Source organism: Epinephelus lanceolatus, chromosome 5, assembly GCF_041903045.1.
Source record: "Epinephelus lanceolatus isolate andai-2023 chromosome 5, ASM4190304v1, whole genome shotgun sequence".
In the NCBI taxonomy this organism is placed as follows: Eukaryota; Metazoa; Chordata; class Actinopteri; order Perciformes; family Serranidae; genus Epinephelus; species Epinephelus lanceolatus.
The window spans coordinates 26,462,870-26,477,640 of record NC_135738.1 but is presented as its reverse complement, the minus strand read 5'-3'; the positions used below and the strand labels follow the sequence as shown (position 1 = coordinate 26,477,640).

Genomic DNA, 14,771 nt, shown 5'->3' with positions numbered 1-14,771 from the left:
TCTCAACAAACGCCATGTTTACAGCACAATAAAAGACAAGAATCTTGCAAAATACAGGACGGTTCATTAGGGATGTCAGAGGTAAATGTACTACACATCATAAAATAATTCATAGGCACTACTTTACACAAGTAACACTTCATAAAATAGGCTCAGTACATAACAACATATGGAAATATAACACAGAGGCAGGTACCCTCTTATACTCACTGTGGGAATGATCGTCTGTTTTTCCTCTCAGGAAAGAGGTTATTGGTACTCTTGGGTGAGTTGCTTAAAAAATCCTCAGTAGAAACTCCCTAGCTTTGTCCATTGGGAGATTAATCAGAGTTAAGACCAGGAATATCTCAGCAGAATTTGGTTTGGCACCAACAGTCTTTACCACTGCAGCAAGATTTATTCTTCACTGCTGAGTCATAGTCGACCAGAATTTACTGACTGGGATGAGCACAGTCATTACAGCATTAAAAATAGTCACTTACTTTTAGTCTCTCTCACACTGGGTTCACTTATAGTGAATTAATTAGTGAAAATAAACTATTCCCTATTATTCTAGGGAACCCCTTCAAGGACCCCTAAGGGTCCCCTGACCCATGTGAGAGCCACGGGGTTAAGCTGATGACTGATAATGCTTCCTTGGAATTGATGAAATCTAGGTTTAATGATAACAAAGGACATTTTTGACAAGTTTGGGATCATTTTTTGAATTCATCCATTCATTCAACCTGAATTTAAACTCATAAATACACTGAGGCAGAGACCTCATTTACAATGTAGCTAATTAAAATAATTTAAAAAAAAGGAAAAACTTACATAAAAGTGACAACAAGAAGTAAAAAGCAATTAAAAAAAATTTAAAAGCATCAATGATGAATAAAAACTGTTAAAATGTAAAAACACATCAATCAGGTAAAACAGGAACACCTAAACATAAAATATGAGTTAAAGTATAATATGTAATATAAGTTAAAAATTTGAATTGCCCTGTAGATAAAAAATGAGGAGAGCTTTCAATTGTTCTGCATGTTGTTTTACATTGCAGGTGCACATCATGAAATAGATAGATAGATAGATTTAAAATATACATGAGAAATATATAAGAATAAAATAAAAATATTTCAATTGGATGAATTAATGATTATTTAAAATTATGTTAAAAAGAGAAATAGGTGCATATAACATGTAAGGGGAGAGAAACATTTATTTCATTTAACATCTTTCAAAACTGAGGATATATGAGTGCATATGGGACATATGCAAATTTATAAAAAAAAATTTACACGCTTGTATTGTGTATATTGAAGTGTTTGTTTTTTCTTTATATGACGTTTGACCAATTAAAAATGTAAATAAATAAAACATTTAATGGCAAAAACAGTCTTTTGCACATACTAAAACTAATAAAAATAAATAAAATAATTTGTTAAAAAAGGAAACGATTAAGATGTGAGATGTAGTCCAACTGAATGTGATGTGTTTATTTTGGTGACAAACATCTATAAAAATCCAGCAGACTTTAAACTCCCCACAGAGCAGAGCTGCAGTGTCTCCACACACAGGGAGCAGTGTGGTGCTCTCACTGAGGAGAGGCGGAACTGTCATCCCGTTACATTTTTAAAACTGCGTCATCCGCAGCTTCTCCTCTGCACTCCCACCGCTGCCTCAGTGACCAAAACATACAACCGTAGTAGTAGCGACCAGTATAGCGCGATTTAAGCTCAGGTTGTGTCGGGCAAATCAGATTATTGGGAAGGTAAACTGGATTCTGACGTAAAGGGCTTAAACCCCGGCAGAGGAGCATCGCATGTGCGGCTGCTCGCGCGCGCTCAGCAGCAGCAGCAGCAGCAGTCGGTGGTGAAGAGGAGCTCGTGCCACCTCCACTCAACAACCCTTCCTCCTCCTCCTCCTCCTCCTCCTCCTCTTCCTCTTCTCTCAGGACCTGAGCATGACTTCTCAGATATTTCACTGCGACTGAGAGGGACGAAACGCCGCTGACATGGCTTCATATCTGGAGGTGAGGCTGCAAACTGCATGGCGCTGGCGTGCGCGTGGATTTGTTTGGTATTTTGGTAACTTATCCACTTGTCAGGGTGTGGTTGTGCTCCCTGCACTGTAGGCCTTTTTAAATAGACGGCAGGTGGCGCGAGCTTTCCAATCAATATTTGAGTGTTGAGCGTTTGATGTCCCCCAAATCTCAGTCATGTGTGTGCGGGGATAAACAGGTGGTTGAGAGGCTCAGTGTTGCCAGGGGCGCGAGGGAAAGGCTTCACTGTGATTTATCTTTGGCGCACGTTATCTGTCAGTGCCAACCGGTTCCAAGAGATGTCTTCTTCTTCTAGATCGCTGATGATGAGAAAGGCCACGAGCTGGACCTTTTCTGTGTCCCCAGGCACTATGAGAACGATTTGGACAAGGTGATCATCCCCCATGGGCTCATCATGGACAGGTACAATCCGCCTGCACCAAAAAAAACGACCCATGTTTTTGTCATCTGTCTCTCCTGTCTCGCACACACACATCCACACTGCTGCTACAGTAGTGCAGCACACTGTATTTGTTTGACAAATCACTGTAGCCCGCATCCTGAAGGCATTTGAATGTGGATTTGGGAGGCGGGGGTTCGATGTCCAGTGCAGTGCTGTGAAATGCACTGTAAGCAATTATGCTTAAGTGCAATATCATGTAAAGCATCCCCACCCTGTCCATAAGAAATGCATTCACCACTCTGTTTTCTTTTTCTCTTTCCCTTTTACTCTTTGTGTGTCCCAGGACAGAGCGTCTGGCCCGCGACATAATCCGGGACATGGGTGGACATCACATTGTGGCTCTGTGTGTGCTGAAAGGTGGCTACAACTTCTTCGCAGACCTCCTGGACTACATTAAAGCGCTGAACCAGAACAGCGATAAATCAGTCCCCCTGACAGTGGATTTCATTAGGGTGAAGAGCTACTGTGTAAGCGTCCTTTGCTCATTTAATTTCCAGGAACCACTTGCGCTAATGTGAGGTGTGTATGATACGGGGTTACAAATGAGAGCAGCCTTCTTCGGTCAGAAATGGGCCACTGCAGTAGTCAAAGTGTGGAGTCTGGATGCACTGTACAGATATTTAAAAATGTGATGTAGATTTGGGACAAGGAACACGTCAGAGAAGGTTAATCTAAATTGTTGTCTCATCTTTGTGTCCCCCCAGAATGACAAGTCCACAAACAACGTCAGAGTCATAGGAGGGGATGAGCTGTCCAGTCTCTCAGGCAAGGTTAGTACACTGGTGTTCATCAGGCAGACATACTACACAGTCCTGTATGGCTGTATACCTGATCAGCTGTCCTTTGTTTTTTCTGCAGAATGTCTTGATAGTTGAGGTAAGACTTTTGTCCTTTATTCTGTTGTGTGGGAGACATGGACAAAATCAGTCCTGCTCAGTAATTTGCCATATTGTTCACGGTGATATAAAAACATTGGCATTAGCAGAAGAGAATAATCTCCTTATGGTTGAAAAAGTCACATCATCTCAGGGTATACATTGTCATGTCACGATGTTGAGTCTTATTCGGTTTGTTCATCTTTTTAAATTGAAACCATAGACATCATTTAGATAGAATAATAAAGATAATGTCTATTCAGTTCTAATTTTAGAGTTCAAGTAATTGGCGATAAAACACTTCAGTCTGTAGTAAATGAAATATATTGATGTCATGCTTCTCTTTCTTTATGCCTCCTCTTTAATGTGACCACTTCCTGTGTCCCGCGTCGTAAAAAGGATATCGTGGAGACAGGAAGGACGATGCAGACGCTGCTTTCCCTGCTGAGTGAATGCAATCCCAAAATGGTTAAAGTTGTAAGGTAAGGCACCATCAGACGCAGTTTACGGCCCCGGAGGCTGAATTATAGACGTCCATTGTGACTGGCTGGTGTGTCTGCAGAGAGAGTACATAATGTAACGGTGCTCTTAGCTAATGGACGGTCTCCTTTAGGACTGTATTAGAGATGTAATGTGATGGAGGGAGGGAGCAGCTTAAGAGTTAATCTGCCGCACTATTAACTGCACTGTGGAGGTAGTGGCCTTCTCTCTGATGTAGTCCTGATAGCCGGTTAAAACAGGAAATGTGTTGAAGCAATGTGGGTTTCCTCTGGTGCTTACTTAAAATATAGTAGGTTTTGTTTGATCTAATGTAGATGGATAGGGTCATTTCTGTTGCTTTGGTGTTGGCCCTGTAATCACTTAAAACCTATGTGTCCCTTGCCACGCTCCCATTGTGAGTAACAATTCTTAGCTGACCGATCTATTTAAAAGAATATTTCACCCCCTAAATGACTATTTGGGCATTAAATACTCGCCCTGTGTTACCTTGAATTTCGTAAAGATAACGTTTGTTTGTCTTTTTTTCATGCCTCCACAGTGAACGGAGAATCCAAAAAAGGCGAATATTCTCAATGAATTGAAGTAAATAGGGGCCGCACTTACAAGTCTGTTTAAAAACATCCATTTAAAAGCTCTCACACAACTCTTGCAGTATAATCCAATGCTCATTTATCCAGTTGTATGCTCAATACTTTCCATGCACGAACATTTTTTACTAAAACAGTCCGATTACAAACAGTGTCTTGCATGGCTAAGTGGTGTGCCTGGGCATATGCATGTGTTTTAACTCTGCTTAAGCAAAGTGCATGCACATGTGTGTGCTTGGGTATGCACAGAGCACACTACTTGTAGACACAGATGATTATATTGAAGCGAAAATGTATGCGTGTCTTCAATTCAAGAACAATGTTTGCCTTTTTTGGATTCTCCGTTCACCATGGAGGCATGCAAGAAAAACGTGTCCTTCACAAAATTCGAGCCAGCATGCAATGAGTAATTGATACAGAAATTGACATTTTGCGGTTAAAGTATTTTTCTAAGTAAAATTCGTAAATGGCCAATTTAAACAATGCACACATACTTACAAAGAATAAACATTTTCCCACTTAGCTATTACAGTATCAACACATGCAGATAGTTCCTCTTCCTGGTGAGGTTTTGTGATATGTAACGCTGACATTTAGAGTTTTGCTTGTGGTGCTCAAAGAACTTAAGTATTACATTTCAAGAACTCAGAGTGCCTGTTGTTCAGGATGATTTGCAGACCTCTCTCTTAACTGTTTTCATTAATTTTTACACAGAGAAAAACTCATAGTCTGTACTGTGTATAAAGATGTAATTTGATATAGATCTTTACTATTGTAAAAACACAGTAGAGAGCGAGGTCTGAGATCGTTCTGAACATTGTTTATGGAAAGTCATATGGCTGTTGAGTTTATCATTTTAGCAGAATAATATATATCCATCTCTTAGCTATAAGCACCTATCTTATAGAGGGTCACGAGGGGCTGGAACCAATCCCAGCTGACACTGATGAGAGGCGGACCAACACATAGAGGCACACTTTTAACTTGCATTCACACCTACAGGCAATTTAGTGTCACCAACTCAGCAAACCTGCACCTGGTTTCCTGTTGTGAGCAGTTTCATGTAGGAACTATTTTTCTCCTCATACACTACACTCACCTTCGTATCACTGCGCAAAAAGGAAGCATGCATTAACAGCTAGCTCACTGAGCACCACTGAGCGAAAGGGGACGCCATTAATGTTTACATCTCCTGCTGTCACAAGCACAAGCCTCTCGTCCATGAGTAGATGCGCACTTCCTTCTGCACGGTGATACAGTTGATGGGTGTAGTTCAGTAGAAGGAAAATAGTACCTACATGAAACTGGTCACAACAAGGTCTGTGGATTATTTTGAGTAACCAGGTCATGAACTCTGGAAAGAGACGTTGCCGTTGAAGGCAGACATCTCTTCAGCCAATATCTTAATCACTTGGCAACTCACACCAAAACAATCTAAAAAGCACTATAGGTAAGAGTTAAAATATGTCTCTTTGATTTTGGGACCCTTTAAACACTGCATCACCCCCAGAAACAATATGTCCCAGTTATTCAGAATAATCTTAGACTTTTTTATTTCTGTGAATTGAGCTCTCAGGCAGCTACTCAGTGACACTACATGGCCTGTACTCTGATTCTACTATTGCATCCACATATGCAATATAAGCTCCACAACTGTAAACTGTGAACAGGCAATTGTTAGGCCAAGATGTTGTGCAGGTGCACCAAGACAATCGGTGCCATCTGCCAGGATAAAAACCTGCACTGAAAAGGTTGTGGTGACAATTGCTCTTTATCTCTGACATGTTAATTTCTCTTTGGTAGATTTGTTTCATATATACTCTGTTCTCTTTGTTTGTAATTCTAGTCTTCTGGTGAAGAGGACCCCGAGGAGTTCAGGGTACAGACCAGACTGTGAGTGCCTCTCTGCTCACTTCACACTAAGACATGTTATCTATGGAGTGCAGTAATGTACGGAAGTGCCAGTCACTCACATGTACGTCTGCTTCTGTGAAGAGCTGGTGAAGTGTTATTTAATAAAGCTGTGTTTTTCATGCAGGATTAACAGTCATTTCAGGAAAATGTACTCCAAATGTAGGCGAGCACGGCACTTACGCACTAACGCACGCCTGATAACCCCTCGCTCACACTGTCTCTGATTATGTAATGCTTTTAGTTGGATAATCTCTTTAAGATTGTCCCTCAAGGACAGCTGTTACTGTAAGCATTCTGACTTCCCACTACACGGCTCTGACAGCTTAAGTACAACCTCACGCAGACAGTAAAAGAGCAACATCTAGTTTAACAGGAAATGTTCCCACATCTCATTTCATATCCGACTGAGTTTGACTTCCACTGCACTTGGAAGTGGTTGTTTGTTTTCTTTATATGACTCACAGTGCTGGTGTCTATATTTATTTCAGACATTGGTTTTGAGGTGCCGGATGCCTTCCTAGTGGGCTACGCTTTGGACTACAATGAATACTTCAGAGATCTCAGTGTAAGTATGCTGCAGTTGATTACTTCAGATGAAAAGTATGATGACCACATCTTATGAAACAATAGCTGTGCTCCGATTCCATGCTACATTTTAATTGTATATACAGTGTGTACAGTATACTGATCCTCATTCTCTTTCTTTCACCAACATCTGCAATTATTATAAAGGTCCAGTGTGTGGCATAGAGGTACCTATTGGAAGAAATTGAATATAATAATATTCATAACCATTTTCTTTAGTTTATAATCATCTGAAATTAAAAATGGTGTTTTTGTTACCTTAGAATGAACCATTTATATCTACATATGGAGCAGGTCCTCCTCCATGGAGTCCTCCATGTTGTTCTACAGTAGCCCAGAACAGACAAACCTTGAACAATGGTTCAAAATAGGGCCATTGGCATTTTTGCTTTGGCCACTGTAGCTCTCCGACATGCTTGGCTCACTGGAGAAGTTTCAGTTCTGAAACCTCACCACTAGATGTCACTAAATTTTACACACTAGACCTTTAACGCTGTGCAGCTGTAAGTAGCTCCCTCTTTTTTTTTTTCTTTTTTTTTTTTTACATTGTGAAAGAATGGCACACATTAACAGTACACAGTCAGTATGAACACTGACTGTTTTAAGTACACTTTATTTTTTTCACTTTTCCAGTGTGAATACACTTTATACTCCCAACAATTAGTGTGTGGTTGTAGTATTGAATTAGGACAGCTCATATTTTTTAGCGTTCCCATTTGATGCCAAATTGTTTTGGGATGATTGTAGGGGAAGCTTAAAAATATTATTTTTTCTATTTTATCTAATTAATTAATTCATTTGATTTAATATTCATGATAAATTGTTTCTCCTTATACGATGATCTCAGTGCTGCTTCAAAGCCCTCTAACTGTCAAAGCATTTTTCACAAAAGAGATATTGACATGTGAGAAGTATAAAAAACACAGATATAAATATAGAAATGAATGATGGCAAAATTCAAAGCTGTTCAGAGTCTTGATGTTGTGCCTGCTGGCTGAGAGTCACACTGTCATGACTTCATGGTATACTTAAATAGAACAGAACCATATTAATATTATTGTGCTATTATGACGAGGCTTGGGTGATATCTGTTTTTTCATACATTCATACCCTCCTGACATTTCACTGGTATATAATGGTATTTGTGTAAAAAACAAAACAAAACAAAAAAAACCACAGCCGGTGCCAGCTAGCAATATATGTTGGCACTGCTGCTGTTTGTCCCTGCTGTTGTTGGCTGTTCTTTTAGAAGTCCTGTAACGTTATCCCCACTACTCGCAGTTGCCATCTTTCTTGGGTGAACTTCCTGTTCTGCCATTGGAAACTGACCTCTGGCTGCATGTGCTGTGCACCACATTTCCTCAATTTAGCATCTCAGTATCATCTTAACAGAAAAAGTAATGTCTGTATTCTGAAGGTATCACCGTTGGGATTTCTAAATACTCTGGTATATCGTAATACTTGCAGTACTTGTTTTGAGAAATACCTATTGTGGTGAAGAAATGCTAACTCCCTGTTACTTCATTCAAATGTAATTATTAGTATTTTCCCCCTTTTTTGATATTATCATTATTATTGTTTTTATTATTATTATTCGAAAAAGTCTAATTTAAACACAGATTGATAAAAGTATCTCATTTCCAAAAACAATACAGAGGACATGACCTCAGTGCCAATCATAGCTACAGCCGAATTCCTGGAAGATAGAGATGCATTTAACCCTGTCCTCCTCTTTATTGTTATTTGTTTCTCAGCACATCTGTATACTGAATGATCAAGCCAAGGAGAAGTACAGAGTGTGAGTAGATAAAGTGCTGCAGAGGCGATGACTGAATCAATGAAGACTAGGACCACTGTGATGCCCCTCCTTAGCTTTACTGTGTTTTGAATCTTATTTATTTTTCTACATAAGAATCCACAAAATGTGACTTGTGGGATGTAAATAATGTCAAGAACATTTAATTTCTCCCCTACTGAATACGTAGGATCAGTTATGTATATTATGGATATTTTGGTTGTTAAATTTTAATTTATTTATTCACTCATGTGTATAGACTTTACCTGTAAATCACAGTTTTATGGAGATAGAAAAAAAGGGTAATTTATTTGTTCCAATCACACGTCTCAGGCTACTTTGTGTTCAGTGAGCTGTCAGTCAAATTTAAGTAGCCTTCAGTTTGTCTCTGTTTCGGATAAATCTTCTCATTATGCCATAAAATGACTGACTTGGAATGTACTGTATGCTTTATTTCATATCTGACGTTTTCATGAAGGACCTGTTTACAGCAATATAAATCACGTTGAAACCTTGAATCCTGTTTTTCTTTTTGTGTTGCACTTTTTCAATTATCCCAGAAGAGGGAGTAATGTTAATCTCTCATTTTTTAGAACTAGGACAAAACCATAGTTTGATGGGTTTTTGATTGTTAGTCTTTAATTAGGCTGGGGAATATATTTCAAAAGATCAGAGACCTGACTATTAAACTTTGTAATGGGACCTAGTGATTTATTTTTTTCTTGAATGGCATATACATGATGAATGTTAGCAGTAAGCTCTGTTGGAGTTGACGTCTTATGAATTTGACAAGAGTTCAGGCCATTAACTTCACAGTTGTCATAATGAGTAACCATTTTACTTTTCAAAGTTGCTAAGAGTTCTCTAATGCTAATAAAGATACTAATTTATGAACCATAATTCTTGTTTAGTTTTGATTTAGGGCTACAGAGTTGACATTACTGTTCAGACACCCGACAGCAGTATTATTTAATAAATTTATCAAAAAATAGAAAGCATATCAGCACTTGAGCAGCATTTCTGCCTTTTTGAAAACATAGAAATAAGACAGGGGTCTTGGGATAGCTTTCAAAAAAACTGGGTCACATCTTTAAAGAGCCAACGTCTTCACACACACAAAAAAATATAGGTATAACAGTACATTTCACAGTGATGTTACAAATATGTACTGTTAGCTTTGTATTTTGATGGCTTTTAACACATTTTCTAATTGAATTAAATGCAAATTCTTGTCAAGGATGGGTGTTAGAAGAAGTTAAAATAAAAATGAAACCAGATCATTAAAATCATACTTATTTCATATAAATAAATCTCTTATGAATAATATTTCACCCCAGAAACAGATTTGACGTGCTGATAAGTTCTAATTATTTATTTATTTATTGGTAGGACACCATTTGTCCCAGTTTTCAAGAATGGGTGTAATAACATATTTCATATTTTAAAATAACATGACGATGTCTACTTTATAACCATATATAGTAAATAATAATAGCATTAAATGTCATGTCAATTCATGTTATAATCTTCGTATTCTCATTTATGACACTCGTTTTATTTTCATGGAGCAATGTAGAACTGCCTTCAGTGTCTGAGCAGTGCTCTGTTAGCTAAGTGGCTAATGTGGCTAACGCGGAAGCTCGTCGCACAATGTGACGTCATAGGGGTTTGTTGCCACGAAACGTTAGCCTGGCCGTCGTGTAAATATATTTGAATAACGTTGGAAATAATGAGAAACTCCTCTGACGCATTTTAGCTGGACTGCAGCGAGAATGACATTTGTTATCCCAGTCACAAGGTACAGCCAACATTAACATTAGCTTTGTGCTAAAGCTAGCTTACTGTGTCGGTCACCTTGTGACGTCGCATATGTGGGACAGCTCAAGCTCGTTTGCAGTTTTTCCACATCTGTATGATAATACACCAATAAGCAGTTAACAGCTGTGCTGCAGAGTTACTGGTTAACAGAATTTAGTTAGCTATTTAAGACGTCGTCGGACTTGAAACCTCCAGTGTCACCTGTCCTTCACGTGTAGTTGACTTCCAGTTTGTTTATGCTTTGGATTTCCTCAGGGTGCGTATGTTTTTGTAGCTGCCCTCCACTTAATTGTTTCTGCTTTGAAGCCGAGCGGCTGCAATGCATATTAAAGAAGAGACTATAGCCAGATTAAAGCAGTTTGACACTGGAGACAAGTTCTCCTCTCTGTCGTTGCTGCCCAAAGCCTCAGTGCTGATCCCACTGTTTGTGAAGAATGGAGAGCTGTGCACCTTGATGACCCTGCGTTCACAAGAGGTAACTCCAGTGGGTGACAGCTGTGGGTGGACTAAACTATTTATATTATCTGACCCAACTTCTGACTGACCTGTGTGTCTCTGCAGCTGAAGAGAAGTGCTGGTGAGGTGTGTTTCCCAGGTGGGAAGAGAGACCCCAGTGACAGAGATGATGTGGACACAGCTCTGAGGGAGGCAGAGGAGGAGATAGGTCTACCACCTGATGATGTCCAGGTGGTCTGTAGACTGGTCCCTATTGTCAGTAAGGTAGGAGAGTACAAATAATTCTTCTTTTTGAGGGCATCAGCTTCTTTGGGTTCATCTCTGTCTCACATACTCCCTCCCATCTCTTCTACAGAGTGGTCTGTTGGTGACCCCGGTGGTCGGCTTCATCGATGAGTCATTTTGTCCCTGTCCTAACCCAGCTGAGGTCAGTGCTGTGTTCACAGTCCCTCTGGATTTCTTCACCAGCGACAAGGACCACTATGCTACCCAATGGGCTGCTGGGATGAAAGGGACGCAGCATTCTTTTTATTTTGTGGACCCTGATTCAGGAAGCCAGTATCACATATGGGGCCTGACTGCCATGATTGCCATACTGGTCGCTGTGCTGGCTCTCAGGAAAAAACCTGAGTTTGATGTCGCTTTCGACACTGAGGATCCGTTATCGGTCTTCCAACAGATACTAAATAGAAGAATTAGTAAACTATGACTATTTTTTTTTTTATGTTTGTAATTACTTTGTGCTAATACAAAATACCTGAAGCCAGACGTTTTGTAACTTAAGTGCATTAACTGTGAATTGAAAACTCTACTGACATGCAGGATTTGCTTTAATAGATTAATATAAAAACCTTTCAGGGCTTTTTTTTTAAATATATCAAATGCATCTTAAACTTCGAGGGGGCGAGGGAGGGAGAGAAAAGCAAATGAAGACATTTAAAGTTTTATTAATTCATTTAATGTAGCAGCAGGATTACAGATATAAACAGAAGAGTATACAAATGTCCAGACCAAGGCAAAGTACATGTTAATAATAGTTCAGATGTATGATAACACACTGGGGTTTGACCTTTATCCCGACTGCAGGGTCTTAAGGCTAGATACTAAAGCTCAAGCTACACAGAACGGATACAACAGAACTGTTGGAGAATGTGAAATCGAAAGCGAACTAGGAAAAAGTGAGCAAACTGATTACACACAAGATACAGCTCACACTATTGGCAATTAACAGTTAATTTATCATGGTTGCTCCTTTTGATCAAGCGTTTCACAGCAACAATAGTAATGTTGACAAGCACATCAACACAAGAAAGCTCTCCATAAAACAATCTCCACTGTCTCGTCCCTTTTACCTCACATGTACAAATCTCATGAGGCATGAAAAACATTTTCAACATAAAGTAACAAACAAGTTGACAATTCACTGGTGAAGCTGCACAATATTATGTTGAAAGTACTCAGTCCTGCAATGGATTTCCAAACAGAAAATGTTGAAACTAAAAATGTATCTGTATGGGCTATGGTTAGGCTTGTGTTTAGAAATAAAAACTCAATCACTTAAAAGTGTCCTGATGTTCAACAGTCCTAGAGAATAAAAAGGACACGGAGCCAAATGGCAAATGACACGAAAGGGACACCAGTAAACACAGCAGAGTAACAGTTAAGTTATCAAGGCACACAAAGTTCTGTTGAAAGCATCACAATTGAAATTCAAGATACCCCTGCAGTATATTTCACATTTAAATATACATGGATATTCATTTACATGACTGAAGGACAAAACTGATATTTTGTAAAGATTTGTGTGCTATCTTCACCACCATTAAATTAACGTTTCACATGGGTATTTTCAGGTGGAAGTGGCTATTCGGAGAGTCAGACTGAGCATCCTGGATTGCTCAAAATGAAACGACTGGACGTGAAAAACATGAAATTACACCACGGTCCGAGACAAAACAATCTGACAAATGTACAGTGATACAAATGACAGTTGGTGCCACCCCACCCACACCCTCTCTGCCTCAAAATATATGTTCTCTAAAACTGTAATTGGTCCGATGTTAGATGTAGAGCAAGCTCTATGTCCACACCATGAGGTAAAATTTACATTCATGAAACTGAAGTCACAGGTTGGCTTTCTGTGTTGGTATGGCTTTAAGAGGCATTACTGTTCCGCGCTTCTTCCCGCAACATCATGTGCTCTTAAACTCCCCAAGAGGAATGGAATGCTTGGAAAACATCACTACTGCGCTCTAACCTGATCTACAGTTAATGGATGAGTCAAAGTGCCATTTGAGATGCATGACATAAAATAAGGAGAAAAAAAAAACAACAACACACGCACACACAAGAGAAACCTAGCCCATGTATTATGTCATACAGGTTGGGTAAAGTCAATGTTAACAGTAGAATTAAGTTCCAACATATTTGCTTGATGTCCACTTAATTACATTTCTAATTTCAGTCACACACTTGACAATAAACCTGCGCTTCATTTCAGGAAAAACATACCAGCAATGATATTCTGTGCTATGAGCATAAACCAAAAAAGTTTAGTTTTACAAAAATACTCTACATTTTGATACATGGATACAAAATTCTAAAAAAGATAAGTTACTTTAAAATGGATCACTAACAGCTGCAGGACAAAATAGTATGACTATGAAAATGTAAACAAATGCATATGTGAGCAATACTATTCTAACATTTGAATTATTCTCAAAAAAATTGGCTTTTCTGATAACGCCAAATTGGCTACTGTTGTAGATATGGAAAGTACAGCAGTGTTATTTTTGCATAAAAAAAAATAGAGTAATGTATCAAATTGGTGGAAATGTTAATGAGACGTGAACTGATCCATGAAACAAAGTACCTTTACATATCTTTTATAAATCTTGTACTGAAAACAACATGCTGAATTACTATCCATGTAAGAGCTGCATAATTTAAACGAGTAAGTACAAATGAGTAAACATCATGAGGGCATTTGCAAGGACAAGTATGAGACAAGATGACGGCGATTCACAACAGGAGCTTTGGTATGCCTGGGTGCACTCCAGTCTGACCCCACAACAACAGCCAGCTCTCTAGACTCGACTCCGCTTCAAAACTAACAATTAATGTCAGTGCTATTTGATATAAGTATAAATTGTTATTTACTAACATCACATCAGAAGTGCCCATCACTCCTGCACATAGCACCATAGATAGAATCAAAATGGCGGCCTCTATGTAACAGAGATTTCATTTACCAGTGAGCCCCTGTTCACAACACAAGGGACGGGTACTGGGTGCCAACTTCACACGGTGCCGGCCTGCACGCGGTACCAACACTGAGACAAAAACTTAAATATCTAACACAACACAAGGTAAAACAGTCTCAAGTGACAGATTGAACAGTAAATAGTACAAATAGCAAATACGATGAAAAATCCTTCATTTCAATGCACAAACTAAATCAGTATTTTAGGTGTTTTGTCGATGTGTAAAACACAAAGGCCTGCGTAACCACTCCAACACTGAAAAATGACTGTTGTGGGAATGGCTGTTTGGTTTTTTTTGTTTCGTTTTTGTTTTTTTAGACAGACTTGACTGGACCACTGAGACTGAATACAAAGAGGAATTCAACAGTGAGTCGACATTCTGTACAAAGATGTCCTCGACCTCAAAAATATTCAGACATGAGAAAATGTAAAAATGCTTGGTTAGGATGTATTTACCTTTACAAAGACGACTGCTGTGTTTTTTGTTATTT

The 14,771-nt window shown here is 39.0% G+C and overlaps 2 protein-coding genes across 2 annotated transcripts; both read left to right on the top strand.

Moving 5' to 3' along the window:
• The first annotated feature begins 1,866 nt into the window (after nucleotides 1–1,866).
• Nucleotides 1,867–9,261, top strand: hprt1l (hypoxanthine phosphoribosyltransferase 1, like). Its single transcript, XM_033635955.2, has 9 exons — nucleotides 1,867–2,014; nucleotides 2,340–2,446; nucleotides 2,770–2,953; nucleotides 3,191–3,256; nucleotides 3,345–3,362; nucleotides 3,761–3,843; nucleotides 6,296–6,342; nucleotides 6,852–6,928; nucleotides 8,703–9,261. Exons 1-9 carry the CDS (start codon nucleotides 1,997–1,999, stop codon nucleotides 8,748–8,750), a joined length of 648 nt encoding a protein of 215 aa, XP_033491846.1. The 5' UTR covers nucleotides 1,867–1,996; the 3' UTR covers nucleotides 8,751–9,261.
• Nucleotides 9,262–10,653: 1,392 nt separating this feature from the next.
• On the top strand, nucleotides 10,654–12,580 carry nudt7 (nudix (nucleoside diphosphate linked moiety X)-type motif 7). Its single transcript, XM_033634878.2, has 3 exons — nucleotides 10,654–11,036; nucleotides 11,123–11,281; nucleotides 11,373–12,580. The coding sequence occupies exons 1-3, from the start codon at nucleotides 10,881–10,883 to the stop codon at nucleotides 11,724–11,726; spliced, it is 669 nt and encodes a 222-aa protein (XP_033490769.1). The 5' UTR covers nucleotides 10,654–10,880; the 3' UTR covers nucleotides 11,727–12,580.
• Nucleotides 12,581–14,771: the final 2,191 nt, after the last annotated feature.

Coding starts and splice junctions, on each gene's coding strand:
- nudt7 (XM_033634878.2), top strand. CDS start 10,881: ATGCATATTAAAGAAGAGACTATAGCCAGATTAAAGCAGTTTGACACT. Junction 11,037..11,122: donor TGACCCTGCGTTCACAAGAG/GTAACTCCAGTG, acceptor GTGTCTCTGCAG/CTGAAGAGAAGTGCTGGTGA. Junction 11,282..11,372: donor TGGTCCCTATTGTCAGTAAG/GTAGGAGAGTAC, acceptor TCTCTTCTACAG/AGTGGTCTGTTGGTGACCCC.
- hprt1l (XM_033635955.2), top strand. Junction 2,447..2,769: donor CATGGGCTCATCATGGACAG/GTACAATCCGCC, acceptor TGTGTGTCCCAG/GACAGAGCGTCTGGCCCGCG. Junction 2,954..3,190: donor TTAGGGTGAAGAGCTACTGT/GTAAGCGTCCTT, acceptor GTGTCCCCCCAG/AATGACAAGTCCACAAACAA.